The sequence below is a fragment of the Terrapene carolina genome, unplaced genomic scaffold (genome assembly GCF_002925995.2).
Source record: "Terrapene carolina triunguis isolate 2854851 unplaced genomic scaffold, T_m_triunguis-2.0 Scaffold234, whole genome shotgun sequence".
NCBI lineage: Eukaryota > Metazoa > Chordata > Testudines > Emydidae > Terrapene > Terrapene triunguis.
Genome location: NW_020664585.1, coordinates 1,054,608 through 1,077,428, shown reverse-complemented (window position 1 = coordinate 1,077,428; position 22,821 = coordinate 1,054,608). Strand labels below are relative to the sequence as shown.

The following is a 22,821-nucleotide window of genomic DNA, read 5'->3' as shown; positions in this document are numbered from 1 at the left end:
GGCAGAGAAGGGGGCTGGGCCTCGAGGGTCCAGTTACCAGCAATTAGAAAGATGGCAACCCTTATCTGTGCCACTGTAAGATCTCCTACATAGCTACTCTGTGCTGGGGGTAGAGAGCTCTCCTGTCAACATAACTAAACCACCCCCAACGAGCAGCGGTAACTGTCGCAGGGGAAGCTCTCCCACTGACATCACGCTGTGCACACTGTCACTTATGCTGGCAAAATTTATGTCATCCAGGGGGTGTTTTTTTTCACATCTCTGAGCGACATAAGTTTTGCTGACGTAAGTGGTAGTGTAGAAATGGCCTAAGTAATAGCTGGATGGCTGATTTAAATTTAGCCTAGCACAGGGGAGTTCCTCATGTCAAGGAATCAGAGCTTTTTTACATTCATGTAACCAGGAAGTTGTTTCACAGGAAGAGCACAGTACAAAGGGGGTCTGGTATGTGATTTTCCTTAAAAGAAGCCCCTGCTTCAACAGTTATAGCGATAACGTGGTATTTAAACTTCCCTTCTTCTGGGAGCAAAATTAAAGATGTGGGGACTTTAGATACACACTGTGTCCTGGAGGTGATCTGCACTCCCCGTGCGTCCCCAGTAAGAGAGAAGGGTGTGAGGAATTCCACTCAAACCTTGGTCCTTGGTGGAGAAGGGATTAAAATGCTTTAACTGACAGTTTCACATTTTTTAAACGTGTTTGGTCAACCAGGCTTCACCGCTACAGGCCCTATTGTTCAGAATAACACTCTATATCTGGGCTTCAAGTCAGCAAATAAACTGAATAGTTGTTTCCACTTAACAGCAAGAGATGAAGGCTGAATGTATTCTTGATAAAAAATAAATCATCTCAGGAAAGACAAAAATCACAGGCTGAATACTTGATAGAGCATTAATTGTTTGGTTTGTATGTGACTGACGAAAGCTCGGTGTCAATATATAATATGATGACAATTTCACTTCAACCGGCATTTATTCCTGAACTGCTATTCTTCAGGATTTCCATTTTAATAAGCACTGAAAAAAGCGGGGGGAAAAAAGGCAAAAAAAAGAAAAGAAAAAACGAAAGGAGAAGTATCTGTCTTATTATGACACACACTACTTGGACATACGTTGAGATGAAAAAGGAAAAGGCCTCATCTATAAATGTATGCCAAGATTACAGAATAATGGGGGAAATGATCTAGCAGGAAAATTTTAAGCAAAAGTGTGCTAACTGCAGAAGGGTTAACACTGGTAACATACTGTGGCAGAAGATTAAAAAAATTGAGGTTTACTTTAAATTAACCCTTTCCAGTCCATATGCCACTAAGCAGGTACCAACCTAGAAAAATAGTCCACCTAGCAGTAGCGGCCCTTTAAAATTAAAAAGAGAAAAAAATAATTTCCTTTTGTTCAAGTCAGGGCAGCCACAAAAGTCCCAAATCTGTTGGAGATGTCTGAGTGCAGGGATCTCCATGTCGGCACCGCAGTCCGGCCCTTCGACTCGCCCATGTCATCCGTGCAGTGGACTGAGAGGCATTGCAAATGGCTGCCAGTCTGCGCCGCAGCTGAGGTCTTGTTCTGGGGAAGGTCGTGGGCTGGAAGGGGTTAATAGAGAGATTATTATAAGGTCTGTGCAACATAACCACTTATAAATTTAAAACAGCAGCAAAGAAAAAGGAACACAGTTCACTGAATACTTCTGTGATCAATCAAAGTACAGGAGACAGAGAGAAGGGGAATCAAAACACACCAGCTGCAGCACTGACCACGAAGGGAGGGGACATGCCTGGCCTACAGAAGATGAAACTCTTGCTTCTCTCAGTAACTCAACAGAAGTTTCATTACTCAGTAGTGCTCTGTTTGTAGGGGTTTACAGCAGGGGTGCCAGAACAGAGGGGACCAGGGGGCTATGCCCTCCTACTTTTTAACAGCTGTAAAGGCGAGCAACAGGGGGGAGGGACGGAGAGGAGTGAGTGGGTGGCGCGGTCTTGGTGAAGAGGTGGAGTGGGAGGGGGGGGAAGCCTCGGGGGAAGGGGCAGCATAGGAGCAGGGCCGTGGCTTAGGCGCTAGTGCCCCCCCCACACACACACTTTTAGGGACCTTCTGCCGCTCCTGATTTACAGTAGGGCTCTACATACATAAAGGTACACATTGCTAATCCCATATACGGTCAGCAGCAGTGGCCAGTTAGGAAGGAGCTAGAAACCCCATCATGGATACTGACGTAGTAAGCTGCCCTTAAAGGAAGTTTCTTCCTAACCTTCATCATTAGACTTATATCCTTCAGTCATGAGAGTTTACAGCCCTTGTATTTTTTTCCTGTCTGATGTAACTGTATGTAATGTAATGTAATGTATTAACAGGAGCAACCTATGCAAGACACAGGAGGTAACTGTTCTGTTCTGCACAACACTAGTGAGGCCTCACCTGGAGTGCTCTGTCCAGTTTTCAGTACCATATTTTAAGAAAGCAGTCAAGAAACTGGAAAGAGTCCCAAGGAGAGCTACACAAATGATCAAAGATTTAGAAAACCTGACCTGTGAGGAATGGTTGAAAGAACAGACTAGAGAAAAGAAGAATGAAGGCGGAGATGATAACCGTCTTCAAAGTCATTAAGGACTGTTATAATGAGGATGGTGATCAGCTGTCCTCTATATGAACAGAAGGTAGGGCACGAAGTAATCGGCTCAGTTTGCAGCAATGGAGATTTCGGTTAGATATCAGGAAAAACTTTCAAAACTGTAAGTACAGTTAAGGACTGGAACAGGTACTAAGGGAGGTTGTGCCATCTCCAACAGTGGAGGTATTTAAGAACAGGTTAGACAGGCACCTTCAGAGATGGACTAAGAATATTTGGTCCTGCCTCAGTGTGGGGGAAAACGGACTAGATGACCACTTGAGGTCCCCCCAGATCTCTATTTCTATGATTGTAAAGGTTTTTGTTATTTATGTATTAAATGACTTTATCGAGTCCAAAAAAAAAAAAAATCACAGGATTTAATATCTTGTGGCAGTGAGTTCCACAAGTTAATTGTACATTGTGCAAAGAAAGTATTTCCTCTTATTGGTTTTAAATGTGTTGATTTTCAATTTGATTGAATAACATTTTGCTCTTCTATAAGAACTGGTGATTAGGAATGCCCATTGCATCTCCTCTGCACCGTGCATTATTTTAAATACCTCTATCTCAGTAGAGGTATTTAAAATAATGATAAACCTAATAATGAGGTATTTAAAATAATGATTAAGACCTAAAAACAGTCTTTTCAATATATTTCCTTATACCACAACCCTTGAATCTTGTTTACCACCTGTCTCTGGGTCCCTTCTTCTCCTGTTACTGCTTTCCTATAAGATAGGATGACCAAAGATGAACACACACATTTCAGGTGATGGCATTCTATAGATTTGTTAATAAATGGGCTTGCATAGAATAGCATGGGATTATAATGTTTTCTATCACATGCTTTACTCACCGTAACAGTCTGTTCCCTTTTTAATCACCAATACACAAGAAAGAGGATTTTAAAGAGCTGTCCACAATGTTGCCCATATCTTTTCCCTGAGATCTTACTGCTAATTTAGTACCCAGTAATATGATAGTACAAATTATTCCTTCCAATGCATGTTACCTTGCATTTGTCACGAGTGAATTTCATCTGTCCTTGTGCTACCAATTTGCCTAGCTTTGGTCTTCGACCTTCTCTAGTGTTGGCTATTCTAAATAATTTTATGGCCTCTTCAAATTTTGCCACCTCATTGCTCACCTCTCCCTTTTGTAGATCATGGATAACTATATTAAACATGGATATTTGTAGCCCCCCCAAACCTTTTACCATCCTGAAAATTGATCGATTATTTCTACTCTGTTTCTTAGTCAATTCACAACAGACCCTTATCTTTGACCCTGTGACTACTTAGTTTCCTTAGTAGCCCAGGACTTTGTCAAACACTTTTTGAAAATCTAAATGAACTAGACACTCTCACACTTCACTGCTTCTGTAGACCAAACTCATGGCCCATACCAACAGCTCCCGGTTGGTAGGTTGGCTGGCTAGCTGGCTGGCTGACAGGCAGGATCAGCCAACCTACATAATTTCAAGTAAAATTTTGTTGAAATCAGCATATACCCACAGAATGTGTTGATTTTGATGAATCAGCATTTTCTGACAGAAAACATTCCATAGGAAAGTTTCCAACTAGCTCTACCTCTAACCTTGTGTCACATCTTCCCATCCCCCCAACTCCACAGCCCCCACTCCCCTAGTCCAGTGGTTTTCAAACTTTTTTTTCTGGCGACCCAGTTGAAGAAAATTGTTGATATCCGCAACCCAATGGAGCTGGGGATGAGGGGTTTGGGATGCGGGAGGGGCTCAGGGCTGGGGCAGGGGGTTGGAGTGCAGGAGCGGGTCAGGGCTCTGGGTGCAGGCTCTGGGGTGGGGCCAGGGATGAAGGGTTTGGGGTGCAGGAAGGGGCTCCAGTATGGGGGGCTCAGGGCTGGGGCAGGGGATTGGGGTGCGGGGTTACCTCGGGCAGCGGCGCAGCAGGGGTGCTAAGGCAGGCTTCCTGCCTGTCCTGGCACCACGGACTGCACTGCGCCCTGGAAGCAACCAGCAGCGGGTCCGACTCCTAGATGGAGGCGCGCAAGCTGCTCCGTGCGGCTTTCGCCCACAGGCATCCCCACCCTCGCCCCCTCCTCCCCCCGGAGCCGGTGCTCGGGGCAGGGACTGCACACAGAGCCCCGTGCCCTCTCCCCCCCCCCCAGGAGCCAGACCTGCTGCTGGCCACTTCCGGGGCACAGCGCAGAGTCAGAACAGGCAGGGACTAGCCTGCCTTAGCCTGGCAGCACCACCGATGGGAATTTTAACGGCCTGGTCAGCAGTGCTGTGCTGACCAGAGGCACCACCACCCAGTGCCTTACAGTCCGCAACCCACTACTGAGTCGCAACCTGCAGTTTGAAAAACACTGCCCTATTCTCCCTTTTCCCAGCACCCAGCTCCACAGTGTGATTGGCTGATAGGCATCTGAGGTCACAACTACACCTGCTTTCAGTGGAATCAGGCTTTTCTGGCTTTCTGATCATCACCAAAAATGAATAAAAGATTCTTTCCACTGATGCCAGGAACACTCTCTGAAGTTCTGGAACTGATTGCATATGGTCTCCAAAAATTATCACCTTACAGACAAACAGGGCAATATCGGAGTTGTGTTAGGTCTCATTTCGCTCAGCCAATTATGTAACTGAAAATGCTTTATTGTGTTGAATACTAACAGATTAGAGAGGCACAATTTTCCTTTAGAAAAGCCATGCTGGTTTCCTCCCCCCCCACCCCCCAATATTACGTTCATCTAGGTGTCTTAGAACTCTAATTATTATTTAACACTATTTGCTTCATAGGGAAGTTCAGATCACTAGCTTGTAAAACCCAGGACAGTGCACAATATCAGTTACGCTCTAAGTGCAGTGGCTTTTCTAAATTAAAATGTAAGTGGGCTCTGTAGTATGAAAGCCAAAGATTCTGTTTTCTGGAGGAAATCACAGCTAATCCTGCAATCATTATCTTTTACCTTTTACTTTTTAATTCCCATCCCAAGATACAAGCGCCCTTTAACTCTCCACTGAAGCCTGTTATGAGGCAGCTCCCCAAAAGGACCAGATGAGGGCTGGCTTAGAGTTACACAAGGTGCCCAACAGCCAGATTGCACTGCCTCCTATCCCTTATTTGCTGAGCCCTGCCATCAGAGAAACAAAGCACTAACCCCAAGGTTTCAACTACTAGAGCTGGGCTGACCCAATAGACAGAGTTTATAATGAATGTGGCCTCCGGGTACAGAAACAGAAAGGAGTGGCTTATTCATTTGATTTTATCTGGAGATATCCCAAAAACCTATTAAATAACAAACTTCCTAAAATTCAACTGACAGTCATTGAAAAGAAAATGAATTACATATTCACACCTGGGTCAAAATTCAATTGCCAGACATGGGGAGTGGGAAGAGGGCAGATTAATTTCATTCCATTTCACCTTCCATTACAGGCATACCAGCTCCTGAACAGGAGGTGAGTTCTGGCATCTCTCCAGCTTTAAATTTACTTGAGACCTGAGAAAGGAAGAATGAACTAGTTGGCTTGGAAGGTCCTTTCCAGCCCCTGCAAGGATGCCTTGCAGAGATCAAGCTCAAAAACCCACCCTGTACTTTACATTATCATTGTAAATGCAGGCTAAAAACCAAAACTAGGCAGACAGGCTTCATTTTCTCTCACATTTGACAATTTCACCCAGCGTTTACACACACACACACACACACACACACACACACACACACACACACACACACACACACACAGCAGCATGAGTAACACGTGTGAATAGCATGCCGGCAGAGATTGCTGGACCTTCACATCAACATGGAATTTCACTGCTTCTATGACCCGTTACATTAGTTACAAGAATTCTCTTTGGGTTATTAGTCGTAACCACAACACACGCACTCGCTACCCAAATGCCAACCAATGCTCAGGGTCACCACAGAGCTTGAATCAAATGACCATTCTCCAAAACAAAGCATAAGCATCAACAGCAGACAGGAGAGCCTCTTCCTTTAGGAAGTAGGGATCTGTATAAACCTTTACATATAGCTCAGAGCAAAGTCCCATTCGAAATCCCATCCTATCCCCTTTGCATGAGTAGTGATGAGACGGTCAGAAAACTGGTGTGAATGTTGAACCCTATTAAGGCTTTCCCCCCGCTATCTCTCACTAGTATTCCATAAGCTTAACTAGTATTAGCCTATTACACGTCATGGAGCAAGTTATAGTTCCCTCATTTAACCTGCTGCTAAATCAAATCAAATATGAAGAGGACCTGAATTGTTACAAAATCATGAGGATATCAATTTTACATTAGTCATAAAAAAAATCCCAACACAATCTGACAGTACCTGATTTAAAATTGAAAATGCTTTTAATGCTGGATTATTTCAGGATGTTAGAAACATTCTCACTCTTACAGGATCACTACACAGCATAGAGAAATAGGTCAGAACTGGGGACGGTGACACTATACGGAGCCTTTATACAAGAAAAGAATGTGAGCTTTGTTTTGGATTAGGGACATAGATACCTACTTAGCAAGGTGCTAGATCAGTATGATAATTTGTAAAGGCAACACAAAACAATATTACAGGGCTGCCTGCCTAGCATATTGGTGTTTTCAGTTTGAATTTCTAAGCTAAAATGAGACGTTCTCACTCTCTGCTGTGATAACAAACAAAAAGTATCATTAGGTCAAAGATGCTGAGGTTTTCTAAACACTGACGTGGGTGACAGTGCCTTGTAATTTACAGAGCTGTGAAAATTATTTATTAACTGAGCACCTAGAGTTGTGCTAGTCCTCCCCTCCCCATCATAAGAGACATGGTCTGCCCCAGATGTTAAAATCTAAATGGCGTAAGACTGAAACGGGTATCAAGCTGGAGGAGTGAAGGTGCAGTGGCCAAGGCAATAATCCAGCCAACGTGGATATTCAACAAGGTGTGCACAAAGCATGGTTGATTTTTCCTTTTAAAAAATGCTTGGTTGATTTATTTCTTGTAGGTATCGTGGTAAAGACAAGTCTTACGAGGATCTGAATGAAGGATGGATGGCTACGAGTAAGGAAAAGCATGGGGAAATAGCAGGAACTGCTGAGAGCAGGAGATAAACTGGGAATAAAGGGCATTAAAAGACAGACTCTGTTTTTAGCAGTGGTCATTGGCTGGTGTTTTATGTCGCCTCCTGTCATTGATGTACCTCTGCTTCTCCTCTCCTTATAGAAACTGTATTTATAACGAAATCACCCTAGAGTCAATTGGGTTAAAAGAAGAGACAAAGCATACCTCCTTTCAAGGTCAGGAAGAGCTGAGTGAGGGGTTTTCCCCAGTTGGTGGTTCTCCGACCCTCTCCCAAAATATTGCTTCCCTGAACAATTACTACAAGACAAGTTACCTCACTCTGGGCATTCCAACCCCTGCCACGTGCACAACAGTCACTCATCTGCTGTGGCGTTGGCCCACCTCAGGCATTCTGCAGCATGGCCATGCCAAAGCCACACTCTGTCCAAGCCAAAGAATAGCAAACAGCAGTTTCAGGATTTATTATTAACTACATCAATAGCAAAGCCTATCAGGTGGAATCCAGAATACTAACATGTTGGCAGTCCAAGAAAACTACAAGGCAAGGACTCAGGTTTCTTTTAGGGACTTTAAAAAATGAATTTTTTTTATTTAATGATTTGCCCTAATTATAAACACTTTTGCAATGTTGGGTTAAAAAAATAAACCTGCTTGAGGCAACAGAGGAATAAAAAAGGATCAAATGGAAAAATCTATTTTTCTCAACTATGTCTTGTTCATGTCTATTACATAATACACAAGACCTGAATTTTTTTCTATTGTTAGGTCTCCCTTTAAGTGTAGGACACATGGCCTCAGTACAGGAAAAGCCAGTGCTTTGTGATTGGTTTGACAACAGAATTCTTCCTCTGCTGGAGGGGAAAAAAAGAGGAAGTGTCTCTCTGTTGGCACAAGGATATCTGTGGAGGTTCAGTTATGTGGAGGTTCAAGTTATGTTTGTTTTCATTTAAATCAATACAGACTTTTTCACGCTCTGTGTGTCAATGTCAGCCCCTGACAAAGCAATAAGGACAAAATTCTGCTCCCCTCCTCACATAAGCAGTCCCAGTGATTTCAGTGGAGTTACACCAGAGACTAATATAACTCATTGACTGCAGTGCGGCTATTCAAGTAAGTAAAGCCCTAAAGTGGTGAAGTATCATTTACAGGCATCATCTGGATGGGTAGTAAACTCAGCTGCATGAGGAGTTAGCTGGCACTGGCTGCTCTTTTGTTAGACGCTGAATATGATATAGATCTAATACCGGTGGGTGACCAGACAGCAAGTGTGAAAAAACAGGACGGGGGGGGGGGGGAATAGGCGCCTATATAAGACAAAGTCCCAAATATTGGGACTGTCCCTATAAAATCAGGACATCTGGTCACCTTAAATACCGGGGGTGGCAGAGAAGACGGTGAGTGCCGCAGATGGGCCTCGGGTGACAAGAGCCAATTCAATAGCAATTTACGGGGTGTGAGTTCACATACGGGGTTTTCTGTGTGTTTGGGGTTTTTTAAATATAGATTTTTTCCTTGACAAAAGCAGCAATATTTTAAAGTCAGCAAACAAATATTTTCCTGTGGGAATCCTGCTCTGTGTTTAAAATGGAAGGGAATCTGTTCCACTTGATGAGTAACATCGCAAACTCTACTATGACACTTGTCCAAAAACAATAATGCAGCCTCAGCAAATCTGTGTCACTAGGCCTGCCTCAGCATTTCATTGCTTCACTTAAAACTAACCATGCCACACCACCTGCTTTATGCAATACACGCTCAATCCTGAGGGGTATTGTTAGCAGAGACTGATGGGACTCGGCAGGTTAAAATTAATCAGATAAAGCAATATGGTGTCATCAGCCTTTCACTGCCTCAGAGTGGCCAATTTTAGGATAAGCGATGGTCAATTACAGTGTGAACCTAACTTTTTGTAAGCAAAGAATTTTAAAGATGTTTTTCACACAGGAGTTATATTTAAAATATAAAACTAATCCTATGAAAACTACTGCAAGAAAGCTGTAAAAAGTTCTTCATGAAAGCAATGGGATTGTTACTCTGGCATCAACAGAGCTGTGTTGCCTGTTGGATCCCTGGCAGCTGTGTTGGAGACTCCCTGTTCAACAGTAACATTTATCGTGTGTTAGAACCTGGGACGGGTGCGAAGGAAAAAAATTTGATTTGTAGGACATGCCACTTGAAAATGATCCTCTCTTGTTGGTCGATGTTCAACTACAGAAAAAAATGAAATGTTTAAGATATATAATGTGTGTGCAGAGTAAGGTGATATACCTCAAGCAAATAAAGCAATTAGCGTCCAAAAAGGAGTCTGGATATGTACTGCATCAGCATAACATCATAGCAAAACAAAAGAAAAGCAAGATTAGCTGAAGTCGACAGCATACCAACTTCCAGCTCTCTTCCATCCAGATCCTCAGTGGGCACTCTGCCCGTACTTAAGAGCTACCTGCTTCGTGACCACCTGCTGAGTCCCCAGCTTGCATTTACCCTTTCAAAGGAGCACTTCCAAGCATATTCTCCAGGTCTCTAGCCCTTTACATCTGCAGGGCTAAGGTGATCATTTTGCCTCTGGCTGCAGCTACGGTCCTCTGGCTCTCTCACCTGAAGGGGGAATGGGGAAAAGCTCTGATAATTCTAAACCTACCATGCTGAGTTATTGCAAATGCCAAGTTTAACATTGGAAAATGTGTGTTCCTCCTTACTATCCTCTGAACATGTCCCATCAAACCCATTATCCTGCATATAACAGCATCCAGCATCTGGTGTTTCAGAGGAAGATGAAAAAAATATGTATGTACCCGGGCCAATAGTACCACACTGTACACGATGGAGAAAATTCCTGCACCAAACACTAAATGCCCTGGAAGCTAACATGGACAATTATTACCCTCAACTTGCACACAGATCTTTCTAAAAGCCAGCCACAACATCTGAAGAGCTGGGTAAACACTATAAAAAATTATTTGCAATCATTTAAATGAATGAGGCCTGACTACGTTCACACCCACATGTGCTTGTTTTCAACAAATATTCTGGTTAACTTGTTTATTGACAGGGATATTTGTCCAAACTGCAAAATTTTAAGCATGTATTTCAGAACATTCACTGAAGACTTATTTTTTTATGAAGTCATGAGTTTTCACACACATTTTAAGGGCTTGTCTGCATTAACATAGTCCTCTTTCAGACAGTGTAAACTAGGTACCTTAACATTTGTGCCAGCAGTGTCTACACAGAGCAGTCAGAGTGCAACTGCCGCGGGACTGGGATACTGTGGGTTCCGCAGGACCTGCTGCCATAATAACGGGAGCAAGTAAAACATACTTTGATCTGGCGGGATTGGGGGGGGGCGGAGGAGGGGAGACAGACTATGGTAATTTGTGGGAAACACTTTAAAACTTAATACTTAAATTTAAGTGAGGGATAGAAAAAGATTTGATGTCTATTATAAAAGGAAGTATTTTTACATGGTTTAAGCAAAATCTGTTTTATTCTTTTAGTGGTAAAAATTATGTCTGAATTTCTTTTTTATATATAATATATTAACGGATTGTTTTTTAGTAGCATAAGGGAATCTGTCTCTCGTGAAATCTAAGGTTTTTGCAGGTGGGAATGGGATAAAAATGCAAGGAACAATGCGGGAGTAGGTATTACAGGGTGGGAGTAGGTATTGCAGGGCGGGAGCAGGATTAAAAAATAGTCCCACCGCCCACGCAGGGCTCTGCCCCACAGTCCGCACTGTGGCACAGTGTAGGCATAGCCTAAAAATTATGATCAATGAGGGAACAGAAATACCACATTTCTCTTCCATCCTTTCCCATGTTTTCATTCTTCAACTAACAAAATGGCATTTTCAGGACTGACAACCAAATGAAGGCAGAGAAGAATGTATACACATAGCATCAGTAAGCAAAGGGATGAGAGAGAGTACATTTTTAATCAAAAACATTATCAAAAAGACTACACACCACGCTTCAGCCCAGACTGACTCTTTATGGCCAAGTTATAAAGCCTCAAAAGATCAGAATTTACAACAGCATACTTCATGCAGCCCTTCTCATACTTCAGATACACCCATTCGCCAGGATCCTACACATTTAGGAGGTTGCTCTTTTGCTTCTGCTGGGCTGTCTAGCATTGTGTCCAGACTAAAAGATGTATTTTGTAACCGTGTGTTAGCTAACACAGGGTAAAATCCTAGTGTGGACAAGGCAGTAGCTTGTGAGCAGGTCAAGTTAATATATATATACACTATGGAGAAGCTCAGGGTTCATCTCGACCAGCAAACTCACTACACATGTCCGGTGTGAAAATGACAAACTGCGTTGTCCACACTAGGAAAAGCACACCTTTTTTTCTAATGAAGATGTAACCTAGTATACCCCATTTCTTTGAAGCAATGAACCACATTCTTTCTTTAGAGCTTCCATCTTCTCTTTTTCTCTTCAACCCACAACTAACTTCTCCATGAAGCTTCTGCACATGAAGATGCTACATAAAAGACATTTTAAAAATAAAAACCTATTCTATTCAGTTGGATGGTACCACTCAACCAAAGATGTGCCCTGACTTCATTTCCAGAAACTCTAATTCCATTAAAACACATCTCCACCTGCTCTGGTAGAACGCATATTACATATCCCCACACCAAAGGTGAGGTTAACTAGGGGAGCTCATAGCTAAAGCAATATGAGATGCTGTATAAAGGCAATGAGAGTTTATGCTCCTCGGGATATGGAATCCTGCCTGTGTCATTTCTCTAATTTTGCCAACAACAAAAAGGAGGAGGAGAAAGATGCAGACAAGGAGCGAGTGAGAGCGTACGATCACAGTCTGGTAAAGGTCTGGTTTGGAATGGGTTCCACTCTACATTGCAGCATTATTGTAAGATTAAAGTGACAAACAGGAGGTGAAGATCCCTGGAATGGCTACTTGCCTCAGGGCTTGTCCCTTACACTGCTTCAAAGGCTCTGACAAAGCCACTGCTACTGCTCCTTGGCTGCCCCAGAGTCCCATCTACCCAGCACAGCGTGGACCCAGTACACTGCAGCACGCCCTCAATGACTAGCCAAGCATGAAGCTCTCACATTGCTACTGATCTTGTTAAGGCTAAATCAGATGTTTTGGTTCAAAATCCTGTACTCCCTGATCAAAGATCAGTTTCCCCCTACTATTCCAGAACAACTCAAAGGCTGCATTAATAGGCTTTTGTTCATTTTGAGCCTGTTAAGTAAGGGCCAAACTACCATAAGAGGGACTAGATTTCAATAATGATCTCTTATGGACTATAAACCTACGTATAGTGTTTAAAATTATTCCCTTAGGACAAGATGTTTTTCACCAAATCTCCCACATGACAGTTTGACATATTGGTTCAGGCACATGGCTCTGCATCTGTGCACACTACAGAACAATCTTTTTCAGTTTTCAAGAAAAACATCTGAAAACATTTCATGTTTATCTACACATTGGATTTAGTCTCTCTAGATCAATTTACTCTTAGAATTGAAATGTAAAACAGAATCAGTTGTTCATGTTTGTAAACAAATGAGCTACTTAACTGCTCACTAACCTAATGCTGATAAAGTGTTGGACAAAATATTTTCTTGAGCCTTAAGAGTAGAAGTATATGCTATTTTTTCCACTTTCATCTATAAATACAATGAGATTTATTTTTAAAAAACTGTGTGATAAATCCATTTTCCTCCCCCCCAGCACATTGTGTTCATGCACTGGACTGTCTATTGTGACTAAACACCTTAGAACAGGAATTTGTGTTTTGCTCTGGACTCTGTACAGCACCAAGCACTCTGCTGCCACCTAATAAGAAGTGTAATCTGTTCCATCACTGACCTATTCTTCCTAGTATGGTTTTTTGCTTCCATCTTTTTTTGTAACTTGTGCAATCTATGCTTCTGATTTAAAGCCAATAAAACAAGTATATGTGGAACATTCTTTTTACTTACTGTTTAATCTACATATGAATAAAATTAAAGAAAAAGATGAGGTTTATGTGGTTGCTCAGATGAGTGGATAAAGCCTATGACTCATAATTATATGCACAGTTTAAATATGGATTAGGCGATTTCCTCTTTGTTGCCCAGGAATGGCATGCACAGAACTCCTCAACTGCAATGTATGGGCCACATCTTCATCATTAACATTTTAAGAACTCATTTGGCTTGGCCAGCCCATGGATTTATTAGAGATCTAACCTAAGAATTTTTATAACCAAACGAGTGACACTGTAGAAGCCTTTTCTCACAAAGAAAGGTTCTTTAGTCAAAGCTGTGTGCCTAAAACAGAGCATTGTCCTAGACCACTAATATATCCCACAACAAAAGACTAAAAAGCTTTGCTCATTAAAGCATTAGATTTTGCCTCAGCTAGAAGAGACATCACTCACCTAGGAGAGAGAGAAAAGCAAGGACCACCACCACTGCTCCCCAGTGTGGGAACATAGCCTATTTACCCTTAATGCTGCTTCAGTGCCCCACTTCCTCGTCAGCTCATCAAATCTGGCAAGCATCCGCTAATCTTCACTGACTCCTCTTCTGTGGACAGGATGATTAATTGGAGGTGCCTGCGATTCTAAAGGGAGCAAGTATCAGACCATGTTGCAAAGATGTTTATTTTGCTTTAAGTAGTCAGAGCTGGCAAGGGCCTCTGCTAATCCTTGCTGCCTGCCCAGAAGTTAGGTAACAGAACACAGTGAAACACTTGCTGCAAATATGAATTTTTATTTTATTCTTAACTCCTTTTTGTTTTTATTTCCACAAGGAATGGCAGGAGGAGAAGAGTGCAGACGAGGAAAGACACGCTGAGAGTGTGTGGCAGAGTCAACAGCAAGTCATTACCTCCCTCACCATGGGCTAAAGTCATTTCACAACCTCCCGCTTTAAAAGCCCCAATGTGCACGAAAGGGTGCATGTCTCTTGGATGCCCACTCAGTCACTAACGTTATGCCCAGATACAGTGTGTGCAGTGCCTGGTAGTGAATGCCTGAAGTGGAAAAGTGACTTATGCTATTAGTGGAGGTGGCAGTAAGCTTACAGTACAGTATGACCTTGAGTTTGCGGGGGGGGGGAGGGAAGGAGGAGGGAGAGATGCAGTTTAAACAGATTTGTTCTTTTTATCAAGATCAGTGGAAAAGACACAGAAATCCCCGACACCTAGCAGGGAAGGGTGAAAAAGGCTCCTCTCCTGACCACACTCCCCCACTGCCCAGCAAGAGTGAAAGCCTCCACCTATTTATTTCCATGGAAGTTATTACATTATTTCTCTCCCAACTATGTGGCTCCCTGAGAAGCAACACATCCGCGGGGTTAGATTTGAAAGGTCTGGAATTCTGGAGAAAATTCAGTTTTCTTCCTTGGGACAGGACGAGCTTCTGCTTCCCCTTAGGTGGCAACGGCAGGGGACAATGGACAGATTTTAACTGATATCCTTCCTCTTTTCTGACTGCCTCCGGTTCCTCTTTTCAACTTAACACAAACTCTTTACTGCATCATATGCAACTCCCACAGAAAAGCTCTTTCTGCCCTCTCTTTAGGGGTGATTTGGGGGATTTTAGTGCTCACAAAATAAAAGCTATGTGGCAAAGCCAGAGACGATTCAGACAAACCTGCTCCACAGCTCCAACAATGCATCTCTGCTAACATGCACTGCTTCTAGTCCTGGCCTTTTCCTGAACTGGCAAATTGTGGCTAACTCTATGATGTTCGCTAAAAACTGAGCAACCTAGAACAACACTCATTTTACTTTATCTAGTCAGACATCATCATAGGTCTCCTGAACAAGAGGCCAAGCATCAGGGCTGGCTCCAGGGTTTTGGCCACCCCAAGCAGCCCAAAAAAAAAAAACACCCCGCGATCTGCGGCGGCAATTCGGCGGAAGGTCCTTCGCTCCGAGCGGGAGTGAGGGACCGTCCGCCGAATTGCCGCCGAATACCTGGACCTGCCGCCCCTCTCCGGAGTGGCCGCCCCAAGCACCTGCTTGCCAAGCTGGTGCCTGGAGCCGGCCCTGCCAAGCATTTATCTGCTCGCACACGAGAACAGACCCTTGGAGATGTTCCATACTTTTCTTGAATGCAGGCCTGAATTTGCAAAAGAGCTTCATATACTTAGAAACTTCCTCTGGGCCCAAGTTATGACATTGTGCTCAATAGAACACCCCCAGAGACGAAATCACTTTTGTACAGTTCTAGGAGAAAGCAAGTGACAGTCTAGAAATTAGAATATGCCCCATTACCGTTGATTCAATTGTACACTGCCATTTATGTCATACCAACTGGAAGCCACTAAACCCATAGGGAGCTCTCCATTATTTCCCAACGCCTCCCTTCACCATAGAACTGAAAGTGCCAAAGAACAGGGAATAAAGACTTTTTTATGACTCACTTTGGGGAGGCATGAAACACATTGTGTAAACCTGTTATTGATGAGAATGGATACTACTGTCTATGCCAATAACATACCTGCAACTCACAGAAGAAGATGCCATTCATAAAGAATAGATGGGTGTTTATGAGTTGCACAGCCCCTCCGATGAAACACTGCCACCTTCCCTAACAGCTCCAAGTTTTGGGAAGCAAGCTTTCACACAAAGCACCATCTCCTCTTTACCATCCGTGACTCTCCGGAAGGAACTCCAAAATTGCTGCTGTTCTGAAAGAGGACCAGGACTGGACAAAAGCAAAGAAAAAACTCTCTCTAATCTGTTGACTTTTAGTGTCTTGCATTTCAAGTTCTCCAAATGTCCTCACTTAGGGACACAGAAAAGGAAATTAAGCCCAGTGTCTTACATCAGCTTGGCAGGAAGTCTATCTCACACACACACACACACACACACACCCCCCAACCCTCTTATGCTTGTATCCTGAACTGGGATTGTTGGCTGTGCACGCAGACCAGGACAACTATGTTTACGGGGCGCCTCGGTCACCTAGCCACTCCTATATTTAAGGCAGAGAGGAGGGGTCAGCTCCATGGTTGCAGTGAATACTGGCTGACTGGAAAGATGTTTCCCATGCTGTTAGTTTACTTCACTCACTTGCAGTTTAAATATTTTGAGCCCATTTTACACCACAACCTGTGTACCCAGAACAGATGGGATGCTGACTTTTGCATCCAATATTTGTAACTTTGCCTTGTGTTCCTAGGTGGCTTCCAAAACACCACCACAAGGCAACTTTCCACACCAATCCAAACGCAGTGAATTCGATCTCATGATATCCCAGAACTCAGAGACAATCTACAGACTTTCATAAGATTCAGGGTGGAATTTTCAGACCCCACCAAAGCCACAAAAGAATTGTTAAATACTGGTTCATTTAACTGAAACCAGTTCCCAGATGCTGTTTAGCATTATTTCAGGACAGACTGAAATTGAGAGAAACTATGTTTAAATGCACTGCTTTAAATTGCCACCTTGACATTTAACAAGAAGCTAAGCCTATTAATGATGACTAATGCCTGCAATTTCCATGCACTTGACTCTACTTCACAGCCCCCTGCCCTCCTCCAGGAGCCACCTACCAACCAACCACCAATAGTGCAACATTTCTGAAAGCAAGTTATTACTCACTGAGAAGCTTTGAACAACTTTAAGAAGGCTGTCCTGTGAATGAAGCATAGGCCTGAAAACAGATTTTATCAATTCGTGTGCTTTTTTTGGTTATTACTTTAATATGTGTGAAATTTAAAAAGGGCCCAGTGCTGGCTTGTGAACGCTGGCCTGCAGGCTAGAGCACAGCCATAACCATTAGCATCAGCCAGAAAATGGTAACTGAAAGAGCAATATTTACTTGAACAGTCAGTTCATTCTATAACCAGTCCTATCATTTTGGTAAGCTTTGCTGCAGCTCATTTCATCTCGAGGACACACGGGTCAAAAGTACTAATATTACCTTCAGTCTAATGTGGGCTTCAGTGCACAGAACGAGCTTCCAAAAATAGCATTAAAATGCCCACTCACACTGGCAAGGGAAGTGAGTGTATTAATGGAGTAACAGCAACAAATAAATGGTCATTATGCACAGAGTGAAATGTAAATTTCAGCTTCTTCTCGACAGATTCATAAAGCAGCTTCTACATAATTGCTGGAAATGCACAGATATGGCAACGCTAAGTAGGAGACTGTGAATACCGCACATTACATATTGAAATCACTACTTTCCTTAAGTGAACTGAGTGAAAAGTGAGAGACTCCTTTCAAGGGAGTTTGTGTCTGCCTAGTTTTAGGACACAAATTAAATGAGCTCATGTTAACCTAGAGTAAACATGAATCACATTATTACCCATTCTTCCTTTTCTGTGGTACTGCACGTCTCCCAGGCCTGGAGGAGTTGGGCACAATGTCTATTCTAATCATTAGAGCAGGTGTCTCTAGAGTCCACTGGCTACTGAAGAAAAGTTTTCCACATGTTTCTGGATTTCCTTTCAGTCCCTCCCACACCTCTCAATGTTTCCCCCAGTTCTGCCTGCAACTCCTGTAGGCGCCTCTGCCATTCCCATAATTCACAATCACAAGAGACTGCAAAACACAACTGCCACAGGCAAAGGCTATAGCTCCCATGAACTTTGCACAACTCAGCTCTTCGAATGCCATGAGGTGATGACCATGTGTGTGAAGAGTCTGGGTTAAGCTGCACAGGCATATTTGTGAAAATATAATTGTAGTTCACAACAGGCTTACAATAAACTAAAGGAAAGCGTAGAGTACCTTTAGCTATTTTTGTCCCATTTATTTTTTAGTATTACCTTGAAATATCTCCCAATCCTGTTTAGGGGGCCTCCATTGTAATTTGTTTTCTCAGAAGAAGCAGGTTATACAGTGAGTCCCTAGCAAACAGTCTGCCCTAAAATCAAAAGGAGTTCAATCAGTTTCACCACTCAACACAGCAAGGAAAAGTAACCAGACCAGACACAAATACAAAGGCTGGGAATCTACCACAACACAGACTGCATGGATGTATGCTACTGATATACACCATTCACGCAGATAGAATGCAATAGGATGGCAGGGCACAGTGATGGCTTTTGTTTTAAGATGCATTTTTAGGTGTGTTTTTGTTAGTCAGTCATTTTCCAGCTATTTTAAGTAGCTAAAAATCCCAAATTTAATATGCACAGCTTGACTGCAACACAGGAAAGGAGATGGAGGCATCATCACCAAGCACTGGTCCATCTTGAAATTGCCAGGTGAAATGGATAGGAAGATCTGGCGGGCAAGGTAGCTGAAGCTCAAACTGATGTGGTTTAAGGTTTTTTGTATTGAACATTTTTATATGAAATCTCTCTGAAGAGGAAATTAAAAATGATCAGACAGAAGTATGCAGTTATGTGAAGGAGGGCCACAGATGACAGAAATTCACTTTTAAAAAAATGGAATTTGTTAACCAGGTCCGAGGGTTTCACTGCGGAGTAAGGGGAAGAAAATAAGCCTATTTTTTCTCCAATAGCCATATCTCCGTGGAGTCCACATACCTAACTCTCAAAATTGCAACAGGGCAGGGGCAGACAGCTGTTAAGGGGAGCAAGCTCAGCGGAAACAAACTCAGAGTTTTATTATGTTTTTCTTCTCCTCAAGCACTCACCACTTGAACCAAAATCAACTACAGGAACTCCTCACTTAAAGTCGTCCCGGTTAACGTTGTTTCGTTGCGGATCAATTAGGGACCATGCTCATTTAAAGTTGTGCAATGCTCCCTTCTAATGTCGTTTGGCAGCCTCCTGCTTTGTCCACTGCTTGCAGGAAGAGTAGCCCGTTGGCGCTAGCTGGTGGGGGGGCTGGTACCGGGGTGGACCTGCAGCCCCTCCATCAGCTCCCTGCTCCCCTAAGTTCCCTGTGCAGCAGCTGCCCAACAGGCTATCAATTGCCGGGCAGATCAGCTGTCCCTCCCCCCACTGCCATGTGCTGCTCATGTCCTCTGCCTTGGAGCTGCTCCCCGAGCCCCCTGCTTGCTGTGCAGGGGGGGGAAGGAAAGGGGCTAATGTCAGGGTGTCCCCCTTCCCCCACTCCTACACCCTGCTTACCCCTTCTCCATATAGAGCAGGGTGGGGACACGGACAGAGAGCGCTTGGGGCAGCAGCTGCTGTCTCAACTTCCTGATCCACTTAAAAAGACAATGCACTTAAGAGTGGGTCAGCTTACTTAAAGGGGCAGTGTGCATCTCTCTCCCACACACAAGGTGTGTCTATTATGCTGTCTCCCCTCCCCTCCATTCCTGCTGCCTTGTAGAGTGTGAGAGGCTACATTAACAACAATGTGTTAACCCTTGAGGGTTCAGCCGAGTACTAGTTCATCATTTAGCAGCAAGGCATTCCCTGGGAAATATCCCACTGTCTTCCACCCTCTAAATTCACCACCTCAACCAAGCTTAAACAAACACACACACACACTATAGATAGATAGATTTTTTGTCTGGTGAAAAGATTTCCCTGGAACCTAACCCGCCACCATTTACATTAATTCTTATGGGGAAATTGGATTCGCTTAACATCGTTTCGCTTAGTCGCATTTTTCAGGAACATAACTACAAGGTTAAGCGAGGAGTTACTGTACAAGATTTCCAAGACCAGCATATCAGGGAAATGTGCCAGGAGATGGTAGCTGGGACACAGTCCCATCTACCTGCAAACTAGAAAGACACTGATCCTGCTCTCCTTCCAATCATGAGGCCTTTGACTTTCTGTAGAAAAATCTCCCAAAATAATTGCAAGCAATATTTAGGGGGTTTATCAGTAATAACTAAATGCAATTAATTTGGCATTTACCAGGCAGCACTACATTTCTGCTTTAAAGTAATGAGGTGACAAGGGTCCTCCCCAGAACTGCCACATAGAAATGCCAGGTAGAAAGTGTAGAACCAAGCATAAATGGAACACTGTCAGGCGGAAACATCAAATCACATAGTATTTCTGGCAGCCTCACATGGACCATTCATATAGGAGTTAAAGTTATTAAGATTTCCTTTATGACCCAGGTGCCATTTTGGCTCTCACTAGGTAAGAGTCCATTTCTACCATGGGCTTGAATTTGGTTAGATTCTGTACATTTCTTAATCTGGCTATGACCATTCCACACAAGTCTGAGATTTGAGGTGCTCTATAATATGCACAGCCTACTAAGCACGACAGAAAGGTGTAGAACTGTTTGGGTTAAGTGTAGTTTCAGTATTTAAATACTAAAATCAACATCAACACCTAAACACACAAAGTCCAAGCTGGCTTCTGGAATTACAGAGAATCTATGCAGGCATTAAATGTCTACATTTAGGAAGCAGAACTATCAGATCTATCTAGCTATTCAGCCCAGGCATCGGGAGGGCTGCAGACATGTGCTTTATGGAATTCATAACAGAGGCACAGACTTAGGATTACCATAGGTTCAGGTTTTCCCGGATAAAGCCTCTTTTTTGAGTCTCCGTTCTCTGTCCGGAAACCATCTGAAATATGGTAACCCTACACAGACTACCCCACTGCATTTGAAGGTTTGGGTTTCTATTATGATCACCCTGCTCCTAGTGGTTGAACCCCACCTCATTTCCTGCACTCCTCTGATACATGCTCCCCAAGGCTTAGCCAAGTGCCACAACTTTCATTAAACAAACTAACACAAGGGATGGGGAATTTTAAAGCAAATACTATGTGTAAATAAGATTAAAAGTGAGAGACGTATCACTTTTTCAACCCACCTCAGCATGCCCAGGTCTCCAAACATACACTGGGGAATGGCACCTGCATCACCACAGGTGTTGGTAAGCCCCAGTGTCACAGATTCTAGAGAGAGCTCCCAGCCGGTCACCCCCAAGGAGGGCTGTGAGAGGAGTCCAAGACTCTGTAATCTGGTTCCCCTGGGGTGTATTAAGCTTCTAGAGCCACAGCAGGCTGCAGCCCTGGTTCCTTCCTTGGCCTCTCTGGCATATTCCCTGGGCATTGACTCTCAGTCTCTCACCCCTTCTCAGAAATGGAGCTCAGGCACCTGCGCTAGGACCCGAGATCAGCACTGAACCCTAGTTACTTAAGCACACCCCCTTCCAGAGCTCCACCCCAAAGGTGTGAAGCATCTAGTTTACCGTTTAACTCTTTCCAGGGCACGCAGTAGCTGTGATGCAGTCAGCAAACTTGGCACAGAGTCTAACACATTTGTGCTTTTTTTATCCTTCATTGCCTAAAAGTACAGGAGAGTACAGACCATACAAAACAAACCTCTGACACCACAATGCCCCTCACTAGCTCACCTTTCTCTTGGGAATTCTCAGGGATCACTTGTGTCCCAGCAGTCAGGATGCCCCCTGCCTCAGTGGCAAGTGCCCGGAGAGAAGGCCCCCCAAGCAGACTCTACAATTTTAAAACCACCGTGTCAGGTGATGTGCACTCTTGCCAGCTTCCCCATTTGAGCCCCTCCCCCGCCAAGGCAACACCCGTCTCCCCCTCCCCCTACCAATTCTTCTGGGCAAGGACCAGACTTTTGTCTCATGTAACTAGATTTCAACAAGAGGGTACTTAGCATCAACTATTCTCTGTCACTCTTTTGCCACCAGCCTTTGGAGTTCCAGACCAACACAGAGGCAAACAGACCATAGAGAAGGCAACAGATTGCACATTCAAAATGGAATTTGCAGCCTGATACAGGCATACTGAGTTCATAATTCACCTAAAATTTATAAATTGTACAGACATATTCCCAATTCATCACACCTAGTCTAGGCATTGCAGGGAGCCATTAGAAGTGGAGCTGTAGCATGACTGTCCTAACTGTTATGTGTATGAAGGATACAATTAACTCTGAAAAGCTACAGTGGAGTGTATTGCTTTGGCATATTCATAACTACTTTTAAAAGTGACTGTGTATTTTAGAGTAAAGAAAATAGCCTACCCTTGTAAACGCAATTTGTAGTTCTATGCTAACATTTGACAATTTAACAGCCCTCCTGGTCCGCAAAGTATGCATGTGCAAACAAGCGCACTCAAACCACGTGTACACAACGTTTAAAGCCTGGGGCCAACACCATCAAAATCAGTATAATGAGGACATTAGGAAGAGTATGTCACACCTCACAGTGCCACCATTTTGACTTGCTCCTGTAGTGTATTGTTTGTGGCTCCTGACTTTGTCAGAGCAGTGCAAGAAGAAAAATCTAGTAGACCTTAATCCAGTCTG

General features: G+C 43.4%; 1 protein-coding gene across 1 annotated transcript in view; it reads right to left on the bottom strand.

The window, feature by feature from the left end:
- Positions 1-244: 244 nt before the first annotated feature.
- The window catches only part of MN1 (MN1 proto-oncogene, transcriptional regulator), a 41,414-nt gene continuing 18,837 nt past the window's right edge, over positions 245-22,821 (bottom strand). The window contains exon 2 of the mRNA XM_029912626.1: positions 245-1,579. Coding sequence (XP_029768486.1) covers positions 1,395-1,579 — 185 coding nt within the window. The 3' untranslated portion in view covers positions 245-1,394. The remainder of the gene's footprint in view (positions 1,580-22,821) is intronic.